Source organism: Coptis chinensis, chromosome 2, assembly GCF_015680905.1.
Source record: "Coptis chinensis isolate HL-2020 chromosome 2, ASM1568090v1, whole genome shotgun sequence".
NCBI lineage: Eukaryota > Viridiplantae > Streptophyta > Magnoliopsida > Ranunculales > Ranunculaceae > Coptis > Coptis chinensis.
Window position 1 is genome coordinate 25,926,477 of NC_141457.1, and position 12,614 is coordinate 25,939,090.

At 37.7% G+C, this 12,614-nt stretch overlaps 1 protein-coding gene across 1 annotated transcript; it reads left to right on the forward strand.

Moving 5' to 3' along the window:
* The first annotated feature begins 3,272 nt into the window (after nt 1-3,272).
* Nucleotides 3,273-9,737, forward strand: LOC147515543 (uncharacterized). Its single transcript, XM_086592956.1, has 7 exons — nt 3,273-5,504; nt 6,281-6,358; nt 6,541-6,572; nt 7,621-8,003; nt 8,095-8,706; nt 8,813-9,051; nt 9,140-9,737. Exons 1-7 carry the CDS (start codon nt 3,393-3,395, stop codon nt 9,647-9,649), a joined length of 3,966 nt encoding a protein of 1,321 aa, XP_086449082.1. The 5' UTR covers nt 3,273-3,392; the 3' UTR covers nt 9,650-9,737.
* The last annotated feature ends 2,877 nt before the right edge of the window (nt 9,738-12,614 follow it).

Consider the following 12,614-nt stretch of genomic DNA (forward strand, 5'->3'; position numbering starts at 1 on the left):
TACCATATCCTAAGAGAGAATTTAGGCCCTCTTTGGATCGATATAGCCAGAAATTCAAACCTATGAATTATTTTCCGCTAGTCGCCCCTCTGAGCCTTTCTTTAGCCTTTCATAAACCGCAAATCCTTTAACCTTTTACAAAACAAAATAAAAATAAAAATCAACCTACCCATTCTTTGAATGAGTCTGAGAATAGAGATGAAGAATAGAAAAAAGAAAGACCTTTGAAATCAAGAATTTGTTAGTCGCTTCAAATAAGAAAAAAAAAGTTTCCATCCAAATAAAAAAAATAATAATAATAAATAAATAAATAAAACAAATAAATAAAGAGATAGAACTTCAAAAACATAATCAAAGGTGTCAAAAGCCAAAGAAAAAGAAAAAAAAATGGCTAAGGATGGAAACAAAGGGTAGAAGCAAAAGTAAAGAACAAGGTTTTCTCTAGTTACATAATATGAAGACTCTATTATCTCAGACTTGTCCTTTTTGAATATCCATTTCCTTCCTTCTTAAACCATCTCCTGATCCCCGCAACACCTAAATAAGACCTCTAACTCAATTAGGAATAGATTAGTGTGATAGTAAGTGGCAGATGTGTTTGATCAACTTCAGTTTCCTTGTGTGTCATTGAGATTGTAAGGTAAATTGTGCCCACTGCACACTGGAGTAGTGAAACTTGAGCAGAAAAATTAGAGTGTTTTTGTCTTGATATTTATGTGAGGACCTACTTAAGGACGCTATTCCAAAGTCTCAGAAACGGACCTGTGAGTGCATTTCATAATATTACTCATTGTATATATGTTTATTCGTAGATGATTGATTATTATGCATATATTATCTTAGGTTTCGACTTGATTATTCTGTATTCATTGCTAGTGAGATGTATAGATAATTGAGACAATAAATAAGGAAACAATAGTTTTATTTCTTAGTCATTGTAGTATAGATGAAGTTTGTGAGTACCTTCACTAGAAAACTCTCACGAGGCTATAACTCGTCCACTAGGGAATTCCTAGTGGTTTAAGGCCTTGTTACATATGGTCAATGCAATCGCACTCGGTGAAACGAGATTAGTTAGAACTCCATTTTTGGCCACTTATTCTAATTTCTCATATTTTCTTGAGGACAAGCAAAATACTGTTTGAGGGTGGCTTGATAAGAGCCCAAAACTGTAGTTTTAACCCTTTAACAATATTGTTTTTTGACCAATTATGTGATTAATAAGTAAGAGTTAGTACTGTTATCGTATATTTATGTATTTCAGGCATTGGAGTCGAATATGTGCAGAAATGCGCCCTTTTTGCGAGATAATAGAGCAAGGGTTGGTTGTTAAGAAGTTTTATGATTAAAGGCCAAGATCCAAGGAGAAAAAGCCCATTTAAAGCTTGGTCAAAGCTAAAAAGTCAAAGTCAACGCGGGCAGAAATAGCGCACAAAAGTTAGCAGAACTTTCGGAAGCCATATCTTTGGACTCAGACCACGAAATTGGGCCTACCTTATGTCAAAACGACCGGCTCGAAACGAGCTTTCTAATGGTTCAAGCTTTGATCCAATCAGGGGAGCAGAAGTGGATGAAAAGGCTGTTGAAGTCAAATCTAACTGAAAACCCTTCTGTGGACTGAAGAAATTGGGTTTTGGGCTCGATTTTTCGGCCCAAAACATGGCTCCTCAGCCCATGCACGATTTTGTGGATCTGGTTTCCTCCATTTAACAAACAAAGACTTAGCTCTTAAGATAACTAGACCTAGATTAGAAAAAAAAAATTAGTTTTTAGACACCATTAATTAGTTGTATTACCTTGTTTTGAATTCAGTTTTGAATCAGTTTATTGTTATTATTCATTAGATCAATAAAGTTAGTTAGCTATTGATAATTTTAGTTTCATTTCATTAAATCATTTTAGCTTTAATTCATAGATTTAGTTAATAATCATTACTAGTTTTAATTCAATCTTGCATGATTAGACTTTCATTTTAAATCAAATAAGTAAATTTATATTCTTTTATCATGTCTTGTTATTGTTTATATATAAATGATAGTTTAATGAATCAAGGCTAAAACCTCCATTAGAGGGGTTTGAAGAAGCCTTGATGAAACTTGATTGCGATTAGCGTAGAATAGTTCGTAATATTCTATTCTATTTTAGAAAGTAATTAGTTCATCATGAGAATGAGTTTGATTGCTTCACATGCTAGTTGTTAGTTGGTAGAGATTACCATAAACAATTATGGATTAGAAACACCCAATTGTTATGCGGAAGCATTGCAGTTCGGATTACAATAATTCTTCGTTAGTAAATTAAGTCGAGTTAAGGTGGAATCAAATTTTCCTAATTCTTTATCTAGATTCGAACCTTAGTATTTTAATTGCCATCTTATTATTTAGAACATTTCGATTATGTTATTTCCCATCGTTGTTAGCATAATTATATAATCCATACTCTCATTGACTTTGATAGAACTGATAATCTTAGTTAACGTGAATTCTAAAGAACTAGGAGTGGAACGAATTCTCTATTCCAACTATATTGCAATAGCATCAAGAGTAGAAAACTTTGATAATTAAGCAGAAATTAGTTTTAGTTTTATTTGCGTTTGAGTTTCATCGTTTATTCGTAGGTAAAACTATCGTTTTTACTTTTATCAGCTTCTTCAAAACGATCTCACCGCGTAGTTTCAAGTTTTCTCAAGTAATAGTTCGTTATGTATAATTAAATCACCATAATCAACATACCACAAATTATTCAACAATAACATAACAAGTTATATAATTGATTTACAAAATACCTGTGGTAAACAAGTGCTGCCCAAGAGAGAAAACGAGTGTTGCCCAAACTCAAAGAGATGAGAGCAGACGATGGTTGCCCAAACTCAAACTGAATTGCCCAAACTCGAATGGTAGTTGCCCAAACTTGGATTGGTGAGAAAAGGTACGGTTTTTGGTTTTTGATCTTTGGTTTTTTTGTGAGTGAGTGCGCGAGAGAGATGATACCGGTTGAAAAGGTTTTCCCGGTTTTCACGATTTAGGTGGGGGTGTACTAGGCTTTCTTTTGGAGTTCGGTGTTTGGGCTTGGACTGGAGGCTGTCCAATCCAATTCGTGTGGCGCTCAATACAGGACTCGGTCCAAAACCATGGTCCAAGCCCGATGTCTACCTTATACCCGGTGTACGCTAGAAGGACTTTCACGTAAATAACCAAAATAAATAAAAAGAATTCAGGGTTGTCAAAACAAATATTTCCCCCAACTTTAAATTCCACTTCAACACTGAAAAAACTTCCGAACTCCACATTTCCCCAAACAAAAAACAGGAAGCCCCTGGAAAGACATCAGGTAAAATTCCCTTTCCTCAAAATCTTCTTTCAATTCCTATATTTACGGCTTTACAAAAAAAAATGAGTCAGCAGCAGCAGCAGCAGCAGCAGCAACAAAATAGATTAGAAGCATTACGATGCAAAGAAACAGCAGAAAAATTAATAATAACTAATTCAGATTACATGTCAGCAAGAGATAAATTAATACAAGCTAAAAAACTAATACCATCATTAGAAAACATAGAATCAATGCTAACAGTTTGCGACATTTTATCCGCCGCGAGTTTAGAATTCCCCGGTTGTAATATTGACTTTTATTGGATACTACAATTAAAACCATCAGCTAATGAGACTGATTTACGTACACGGTCACAAAAACTTGTGTCGTTAATGCAACCGATTAAGAAGAGTTTTCCTGGGACGGAGTTGGCGTTGCAGTTGGTTAAGTCTGCGTTTGTTATGTTGTCGGATAAGGAGAAACGGGCTGCGTTTGATTTGAAGAGAGTTGAAGGGTGGGATAGTTTTGCTGCATTGTATGGTAGGGAGGTTTTTGATGGTGTTGTTAGTGGACAGAGTTCTTCGGGGAATAAACGGGTTTGTATGAGTGAGTTATCGGATGGGAGTAATGGGCATGATGTTGTTAAGAAGGTTAGGTTGAGTGGTGATGAAATAAAGGAGGGTGGTGTTGAAGTTGATAGAATTGAGAATAGTACGAGTTCTCAGATAGTAAATGATACTATGGATGTGAAGTGTACAAAAGATGCAAGTGAGGAGAAGACTAGTTGTGCATTTTATGATTTTGAGAATGACAGAAAACAAGATGTTTTTGAAGTAGGACAGATTTGGGCTGGTCATCATCAGTCAAGACTGCCTCTTAGATATGGTAGGATTAATTCGAAGACAGAGGCTGAATTGAGTGTTACGTGGTTGAAACCGGTTCCGTTTATGGAAGACGAGAGGAGATGGTGTGAGGCAGGGTTTCCGGTTGCTTGTGGCTCCTTTGAGCTGGATCCAGATATGAGTGAGGAGAAAGTAAGTGGAACAAAGGTGTTTTCGCAAATATGTTCTTGGGTTCATGGTGTAACGGATGAACAGTTTGAGGTTTACCCTAAGGAAGGGGAAGTTTGGGCAGTGTTTGAGGACTGGAATTTAGCTGAGTGGTCATCGAATCCTGAAATGATAAGTGGATGTAAGTTCAAGATAGTGGAAATCCTTTCAGATTTTTCGAAATATAGGGGTGCTCTTGTTACATCTTTGGTGAAAGTTGAGGGTTTCAGTAGCATTTTTGGAAGAGATTCAGTTGAAGGAAACAGATTCCATATACTTCCAAACAGTTTGTACATGTTCTCTCACAAAATTCCAGCATTCAGGTTTAAAGGTGGAGAGATGGATAGAGTGGAGGATGGGATGTTTGAACTGGATCCCTTGGCCTTGTCTGACTATCCTGTGATAGTCAGTTCCCTTGATGAACACAGTTCAAGCAGCATATCTAGTCTGAACCGTGTCCCTGAGAGCATACCTCCCATGAGATCGTATTCAGCTAAGTCCTTGAGACTTAATTGGTGTGCAAATGATTTTTCAGTTGCTCAGATATGGGCTATATACAGTAGTAACGATGCCATGCCACGTAGATATGCCATAATAAACAAAGTGCTTTCAAACAGCCAAGTACAGGTAACAGTTTTGGAGCCACATCCTGTTCTTGACTACGAGATTTGCTGGGAAAAAGAGAACCTACCTAGTGTTTGCGGAATATATAGAGTTGGTAAATCTGTACTCAATTTGGAAATGTCCTTGTTCTCGCATTCAGTGAAGTGCCAGCGTAGCAAGAATCAGCTTTATTACAGGATTTACCCCAAGAAAGGTGAAATTTGGGCTATGTATACAAATTGGAATAAGAACTGGAAGCAGTCTGACTATAAGAACTACCAATATCGGGTTGTTGAGATCCTTGAGGATTTCTCTGAAGCAAGTGGGGTGAGAGTAGCCAGGTTGGTTGAGGTTAAAGGTTGTATGACCTTCTTCCAAAGACATCGACATGATGGCTTCGAGTTGACTCGTGCAGTTTCGAAAGACGAGATGCTTAGTTTTTCTCACCGGATTCCAGCATTCATAGTTCCAGGAATTGAGCGCTACGGCATTCCTGAGAGCTCGATACACCTGGAACCTAATGCATTGCCCCCAAGATCAAGGAACTAAATTTCTCACTTGCTGTTGTGGGCTAATAATAGCATACACTTGTTTCAACCAAAGTAATCTGTTGTACTTCGCTGCTGCTTTGTACATGCTATAAACAACAGTGGTACTGTACTCGACTCCTGCTTTGTCATTACGAATGGTGCTATTTCAAAGCACTTCAAATGCAAAATGTTTTTGGTTTATGAAGTGTTCTTGATGGATTTGTTGCATAAATGGTTATCTAGATATCAGATGTTTAGATGCCTGACATAAGATTGTTTTGTTGTTTTCATTGCTTTCATGATTTAACTACAATGTTTTTCATTTCTCTTGGTTGATTTGTTCTCTATTGGCTTTCACCCTTTTAGGTTTGACCTTGTATCTTAGTTGTGAATAATGAGTTGTTTATTTAAATGGCATCTGCGGTTACTTGATTAAATGTGCTGTTAGTGCTGATTATTGCGTTAGATTGGTTTTTAAATTGGTTTATAATCCCTTTCAATTGGTCTACTCATTGTAAAGAATCCCTGTTTTCGAAATCGTTATTTCATCCATTAATAATGTTTTTTATTGGTCTCATATTTCTAAAGTATCCTTGTGAGGTTTTCTTTTAAGTAGTTAGTTCAATCCTTCATTCCCTCTCGGTGATTGGCTGTACATTAGAATCGGCCTTCATATCAATGCCTTGTGAGGTTTTCTTCTAGGTAATTGGCTCTATCCTTCATCATTGATCATTTGGCTGTACATTAGAATTCTCACCAATGAATCTGTGCTGTATTATATCATTTTAGATGTATCTCTCATGTGACTTTGGGAACTTGTCAGCTTGTCAGAACTTGAGTTTGATTGAAGAAATGCATCGCCTGCTGGTAAAGTTTATAGGTTTCTTCCATTAATAAGTGCTCTTTTCAGTTTATATGAACTTCTGGTCATGGTATAAGACTTACTTGGGACACTTGCTCCCCTTTTTTTTATGGAATTTTCTGTCGCTGTGAAGTTCAAAATGCATCTTTTGTGGAAGTTACTATCTTTCTTTTCAGTGTTTCTACAGGTTATTGAGGACTTAGTAGCAAGCAATGACAGGTTGACAGCCCCGCCCAAACCCAAATTGACATCAATGAACTGGCACCACATAAGAACAACCTTGGAGCAGTAATCGAAATTATTTATTTTGCGATAATCTGCAATCTAAAGTCTAAACATCCTCCAACCGTGATATTGAATGGTCACCTATCACCGATGAGTGATGACTGAACAGATTTGGCGCTTCACTTAACATCCCCTCTTTACAAAGGCTATCACTACGGTATACACCCTGCTATTGCTTTGCAATTGTATCTGCAGATCGTAAAAAAGCTTTCCAGCCTCATTTACTTTTCCCGCTTTACACATGCAATATAATATCAACTTCAGCCTTGATTCCGTTCTTCCCATCAGATCAAGCAGTTGTTTTGCTGCTTCAGCAAAAAGGCTGTTTACTGGAAAATCTTTGGAAGCTCTTCTGCACAACTGAACTTGAATCGCCTGTCCTTGCAATAGGCATCGATCAAAACGTTATAGGTGGCCGTGGTTGGAGGAGCAATCATATATTTAAACACTATGATCTTCTGTCATTGCATTCTACATTTCTACGTAGTCCTATGGAGAAGTACCGTGTGCCCATCAACAGAAAGAGTGAATATGGCATTAGTAGTATGCAAATGGCCTCTTCTAATCATTTTAAGCCCCCCCGCTCAAAATGGGTTCCATATATTACAAAATGCCAGCGATAAATCACGACATCTAGGTGTCGATATTTCGTAACAATATCAGCTTTTCTATCAAAACGTGTCGTCTAGTTAGATTGCACGGAAGCAACACTTCTGTAGCATCTTTCTCCACTGTCCTCACTCCCCAGTCCCCACACTTCTGTAGCACGGAAGCAAAAGCTCATTTTTTTATTCCACCAGCTCATCTTCCTCCCAACTCTCTCTCTCAAGTGAACTTCTTCACCATGCAGCAGAACATAATGCACTAGAGAAGTTCCAAAAAGACCCAAGTAAGTTCTCTTTGTTGATAATTTTTGTGTATGGAATAATGGGCACTGTTTTATTTTTCATTTATTTAACAAGGATATCTTTTTTTCTTTCAGAAAAATAGAAGCAGCACTAAAAGAAAAGAGGTTGGCAGAAACACTAGTGAAAATAAAAGACTACAATGGAGCTAGAACAAAATTACTAAAAGCCCAAAAACTATTTCCAAAACTTGATTATATTACTGACATGATAAAAGTTTGTAACATATTATGTGCTGCTATTGTTTATGGTTGTTTTAAGGATTGGTACTGCATTCTTGAGATAAGTGTTGATGCTGATGAGTCTCGAATTCGGTCCAAGTATGAAATGCTAGTTAAGTCTTTGGAACCGATAAGGAATGTGTTTCCGGGTACTGATTCTGCACTTACAGTTGTTAAAAACGCATTCGATGTGCTTTGTGATAAGAAAAAACGACTTATATTTGACTCTGAGAGAGAGCGTGCTTGCAACCCTTTGTGTATTGTGGAAGGCTTTATGCAGAATTGTTCAGGGGGTAAAAGTGTTGGGAATGATCCAAAGAGGTTAAAAAAAATTCAGTGGAAATGGTTTTGGTTCTGGGAATGCTGTAACTGAAAGGGAAGTGGGTTTGGAGAGAGTGGAGAGGAAGAAAAGGGATATCGTTCATGAACTGAATCGGGTAAGTTGTGGTAAGAAGCCTGATTCTAACCATTATGACTTTGGTAGTAATAGAAAGGCTGAGTTGTTTGCAGTAGGACAGATTTGGGCTGCTTATGATGAGGAAAGAATGCCTAGATGCTATGCTCGAATTGATAAAGTTGGACATTTGCCTTTTAGATTGGGTGTTACATGGTTGAAACCCGCCCCCGGTACAGACAATGAGAAAAGATGGTGTGAAGCGGGATTGCCTGTTGTTTGTGGGGCTTTTGATCCGAAAAGAAGTAATACTGTGGTGTGCCAACCGACTGTGTTTTCACATTTGGTTTGTCGGGTTCAATGCTTAAATTTTGAGCAAGTTGAAATTTGCCCAAAAAAGGGAGAAGTCTGGGCACTTTTTAAAGATTGGAGACCATTTGATTGGTGTTCTAACACCCAAAAAAGGAAAGGATGTGGACATGTGATGGTAGAAATCCTTGTGGGTTTACTCAAAGGAGGCAGACATCACTGTTGCACCTTTGGCAAAGGTAGCTGGATTTAGAAGTGTTTTTAAAAGGTCCGTGGAAGTAGATGGTGGTTCTACTTTTACTATTCCTGCAATTTACTTGCTGAGATTTTCTCATAACGTGCCAGCGTTTAGATTCAAGGATGGAGAGATAGCTGGAGTTTCAAACGGGATGTTGGAACTGGACCCATTGGCTGTGCCTAATGATTTGGTTGAAAGCGTGGCTAAACCATCGGGGAAAACAAATTCCAGCTACTCTTCTAGTTTGAGTGACCATCCTGGTCCAGTTTCTTCTTCCATCATTTTGGATCCAGAGAACACATCAATGGAGGGTAAATGGTGCATAAAAGATTTTACCTCAGGTCAGGTATGGGCTGTATATGATGGTTCAGATTCCATGCCTCGGCATTATGTCCTTGTAAACAGTGTAATTTCTGTGGTTGGAGTTTTTGGAGCCTGATCCAGTGCTCTATGATGAGATACATTGGGTAGAAGAGAATCTACCCTTTGTCTGTGGATTATTCAGAACTGGGAAAACCACAGTTAACTTGGGAATGTCACAATTCTCGCATTTAGTTGATTATGAATGGAGCGAAACGGATTCTTTCTACAAAATTTACCCAAAGAAAGGTGAAGTTTGGGCCATGTATAAGAACTGGAAACACATATGGAAGAGTTGTGATTATAATTGTCATCAGTGCCAGGTGGTTGAAGTCCTTTCAGATATTTCTGAAGGCACTGAAATGAAGATAACCAGTCTGGGTGAGGTGGACTGTTGTAACACTTTCTTTCAGAGGCAATACTGTGATGGTTTTGAGTTGATTCGCACCATTCCGAAGAGGGAGATGCTTAGTTTCTCACACCAGATACCATGTTTTAATGTGCCAGGTATCGAAAGCTATGGTATCCCTGAAGGCTCTTTGCACTTAGAACCTGATGCATTACCTTCCATACTTGTTGTTTAGCTCATGTAAGAAAGCCTTCAGGTGCAAGTCTGACCTTGTATTGGTCTTGTTTTATATCAAATGTGAATGTCTCCCTATACTTTAAATCTAGGTTACATTGACACGGGCACACGTGTCGGTGTCCGACATGGATACGGCGAGCAGTTGAAGATCGACACGGGCACACGGATAGGAATAATTAATTAATTTTTTAATAATTATAAATTTATTAAATTAGATGGTAAATCAGAAATTCGAGGTAAATTAAATACAATATGTGTCCGACACAGACACGTATCCGACACAGATTTTTTTTGCAAAATATGGCGTGTCCATATAACCTAGCTTTAAATATAGCTTGTGTAAACTCTTTTGACATAGACGTGTGTGCGTGAACTATAACTTTTGTAGTGTCTTTATTCCTTTTCATTGATACATACTGTTTGTAAGTAGAAATAATTTATACAGTTGAATGACAAAATGATATTGCATTGCCAAACCATTAGTTCTGATACAAGAAACACAACTACAATGATGACACTTTTAGCATCACTCCTTTGTTACGTTTCCGTTCCATTCATAAGTTCTAGTATTGATTAGTACATATTTGAAATGTCTTATGTATATAAAGCACTCATTCGGGATCCTCCAATCTTAGAATGTTCACAAGAAATTGCTTATGAGGAATAGGAGGGGGATGCCACGAGTTGATGGATTGGAAGGAGACAAGGCGAGGTAGGGTGACGAACAAAGCAGGAGGCTTGTCAATGGTGCTTCAATGGTGGTTGGTGGTCCCGGCTTCGTGGAATGTGTTGGGGTTCTATCAGTTTTCTTTTTTGCTTTTTTGGCTTTCATTTTTTTCCCCCTGTTTTTTGATTGTGTAAGGAATTGTTCTAATAGGGTATTGGGTGTATGGGTCTTGGGTATTGAGTCCTGGTGGGTATTAGCTGCTGGCTAATTTTAGGTGTTGACGTAATTTCTTAACTATATCAATATTGAATTTTACTGGGGTGCAGGGAAGAAAATATATATATATATTGGTTAGCTTTTCTGATTGAAAGTTACATTGGAGATAGTAATAAAATAGTAATGGCGCTGCTAGTGCCTAGGTCTTAAGTGCTTACGGCATTATGTTTTGGTAAATTCAGTTTTGGCTGCTCATCATCAATCAAGACTGCCCCTTCCATATGGTAGGAAACTCCAAATTGAGTTTTACCTGGTTTAAAACAGTCCCATGGATGATGAGAAGAGATGGTGTGAGGCAGGTTTTCGGGTTGCTTGTGGCTTATTTGAGCTGAATCAAAAGATGAACGAAGAGAAATCCGCAGAACAAATGTACTTTTATAGACATGTTTTTGGGTTCAGGATGTAAGTGTAACAGACAACACTTTGAGATTTACCCAAAGGAAGGGGAAGTTTGGGCAGTGTTGGGGGATTGGAAGTTAGTTAAGCGGTCGTCAATAGAGTTTGTTAAACTGTAATCGATTTTGAAATGTTTTGGCTATCTCATTCAGTGAAGTACTGGAGTAGCTAGAATCAGTTCTATTACAGGATTAGTCCCAAGAAAGGAAATTTGAGCTATATACACAATTGAAATAAGAACTGGAAGCAGTCGACTATAACAATGACCAATATCTGGTTTTTGAGATCCTTGAAGAGTTCTCTGAAGCAAGTTGGATGTGAGTTGCCCGATTGGTTGAGGTTAGGTTGTATGACCTTCCAAAGACATTATTGACATGGCGGCTTTGAGTTGCCAGTGCAGATAAAAAATTAGAGTCAAGCGCTGTATCACATTGTGGTTGTTAGTTTGTTCTAAAGCCTCTCTACTTTACTGTTCCAAAATAAGCGCATTCCAGAATTTACTGTTCCAGGAATCAAGTGCTACTGCATTCCAGATAGCTCGATACGCTGGAAGCTTTTGCATTGCCCAAGGTCAAGGAACTTATTTTCTTCTTTCTTGCTGCCGAGGATTTCAATTATGATTGGGTGTAAGACCATACACTTAGTATGATCACAGTAATTTGCTGTACTTCGCTGCTGTTTTGTTAGTAACAAACTAACAACCACGATGTGGTACAGTGCTTGGCTCGTCCTTTGTACTTGCGAAGAGTTCTATTGCAATGCACTTCAAAGTAAAGACATTCTTGGTTTATCGAGTTCTATCGGTGGATTTGTCGCATAAATGCGTATTTAGATATCAGATATTTGTACTATCAAGGAAAAAGATATCAGATATTTGTATCTATCTCATAGGGATTTTGTGTCAGTTTTCATTGTTTTCATGATTTAAGTACATTTTTCCTTTTTGTTTTGGTTGATCTGTTCCTAATCGACTTTTATCCTTTTTACGGTTTTTATGTTCAACCTTGTAGTTTAATTGTTTGAGAAATGAATAAGTCTTGAAAATGTATCTGCGCACTTTATTAGTTATGTCGGTAGTACTGATTGTATTTAGTTTCCTTTAGCTAGGTTCTTAAATTGGGAAATGATAGCCACACTCATTTGGTCAGGTAGTCAGTGAATGCTTTTTCTTTTGGACTTCGATATCTACTTTTTCATGCATGTCCTATGTGTAATAACATGGCGTAGTTGTTTGAGAGTGCATTGTTGGTGACTTGGTGCCTCTAATTTTCGTTTCACCAGTGATGCTCAATTCGGTTAGTATTCATTCTTCTGTGCACATTTGTCTTGATCTGTTATCTTCCTTGTGAGGTTTTCTTGTAGTACTTGATTCAATCCTTTACCCACCCCGCCATATGTATGTATATATATTTATACATACACTGTACATCTGTAGAAATAAGTTCTTTCATTTGTGTATGCGACTGTGATTGGTTAGCATTCTTGTTGAAGTATTTTTGGTTGTTTTGTTTAACAGCTGGCCCACACGGCCACACCTCTCTCTCTCTCTCTCTAAAATTTTCTTTTGTATTACCTATTTGTTAGAAGTTCTGTGACGTTGTGGACTTGTCAGACGTCAGCACTT

Coding starts and splice junctions, on each gene's coding strand:
- LOC147515543 (XM_086592956.1), top strand. CDS start 3,393: ATGAGTCAGCAGCAGCAGCAGCAGCAGCAGCAACAAAATAGATTAGAA. Junction 6,359..6,540: donor AAGAAATGCATCGCCTGCTG/GTAAAGTTTATA, acceptor GTGTTTCTACAG/GTTATTGAGGACTTAGTAGC. Junction 9,052..9,139: donor AAGATTTTACCTCAGGTCAG/GTATGGGCTGTA, acceptor GAGTTTTTGGAG/CCTGATCCAGTGCTCTATGA.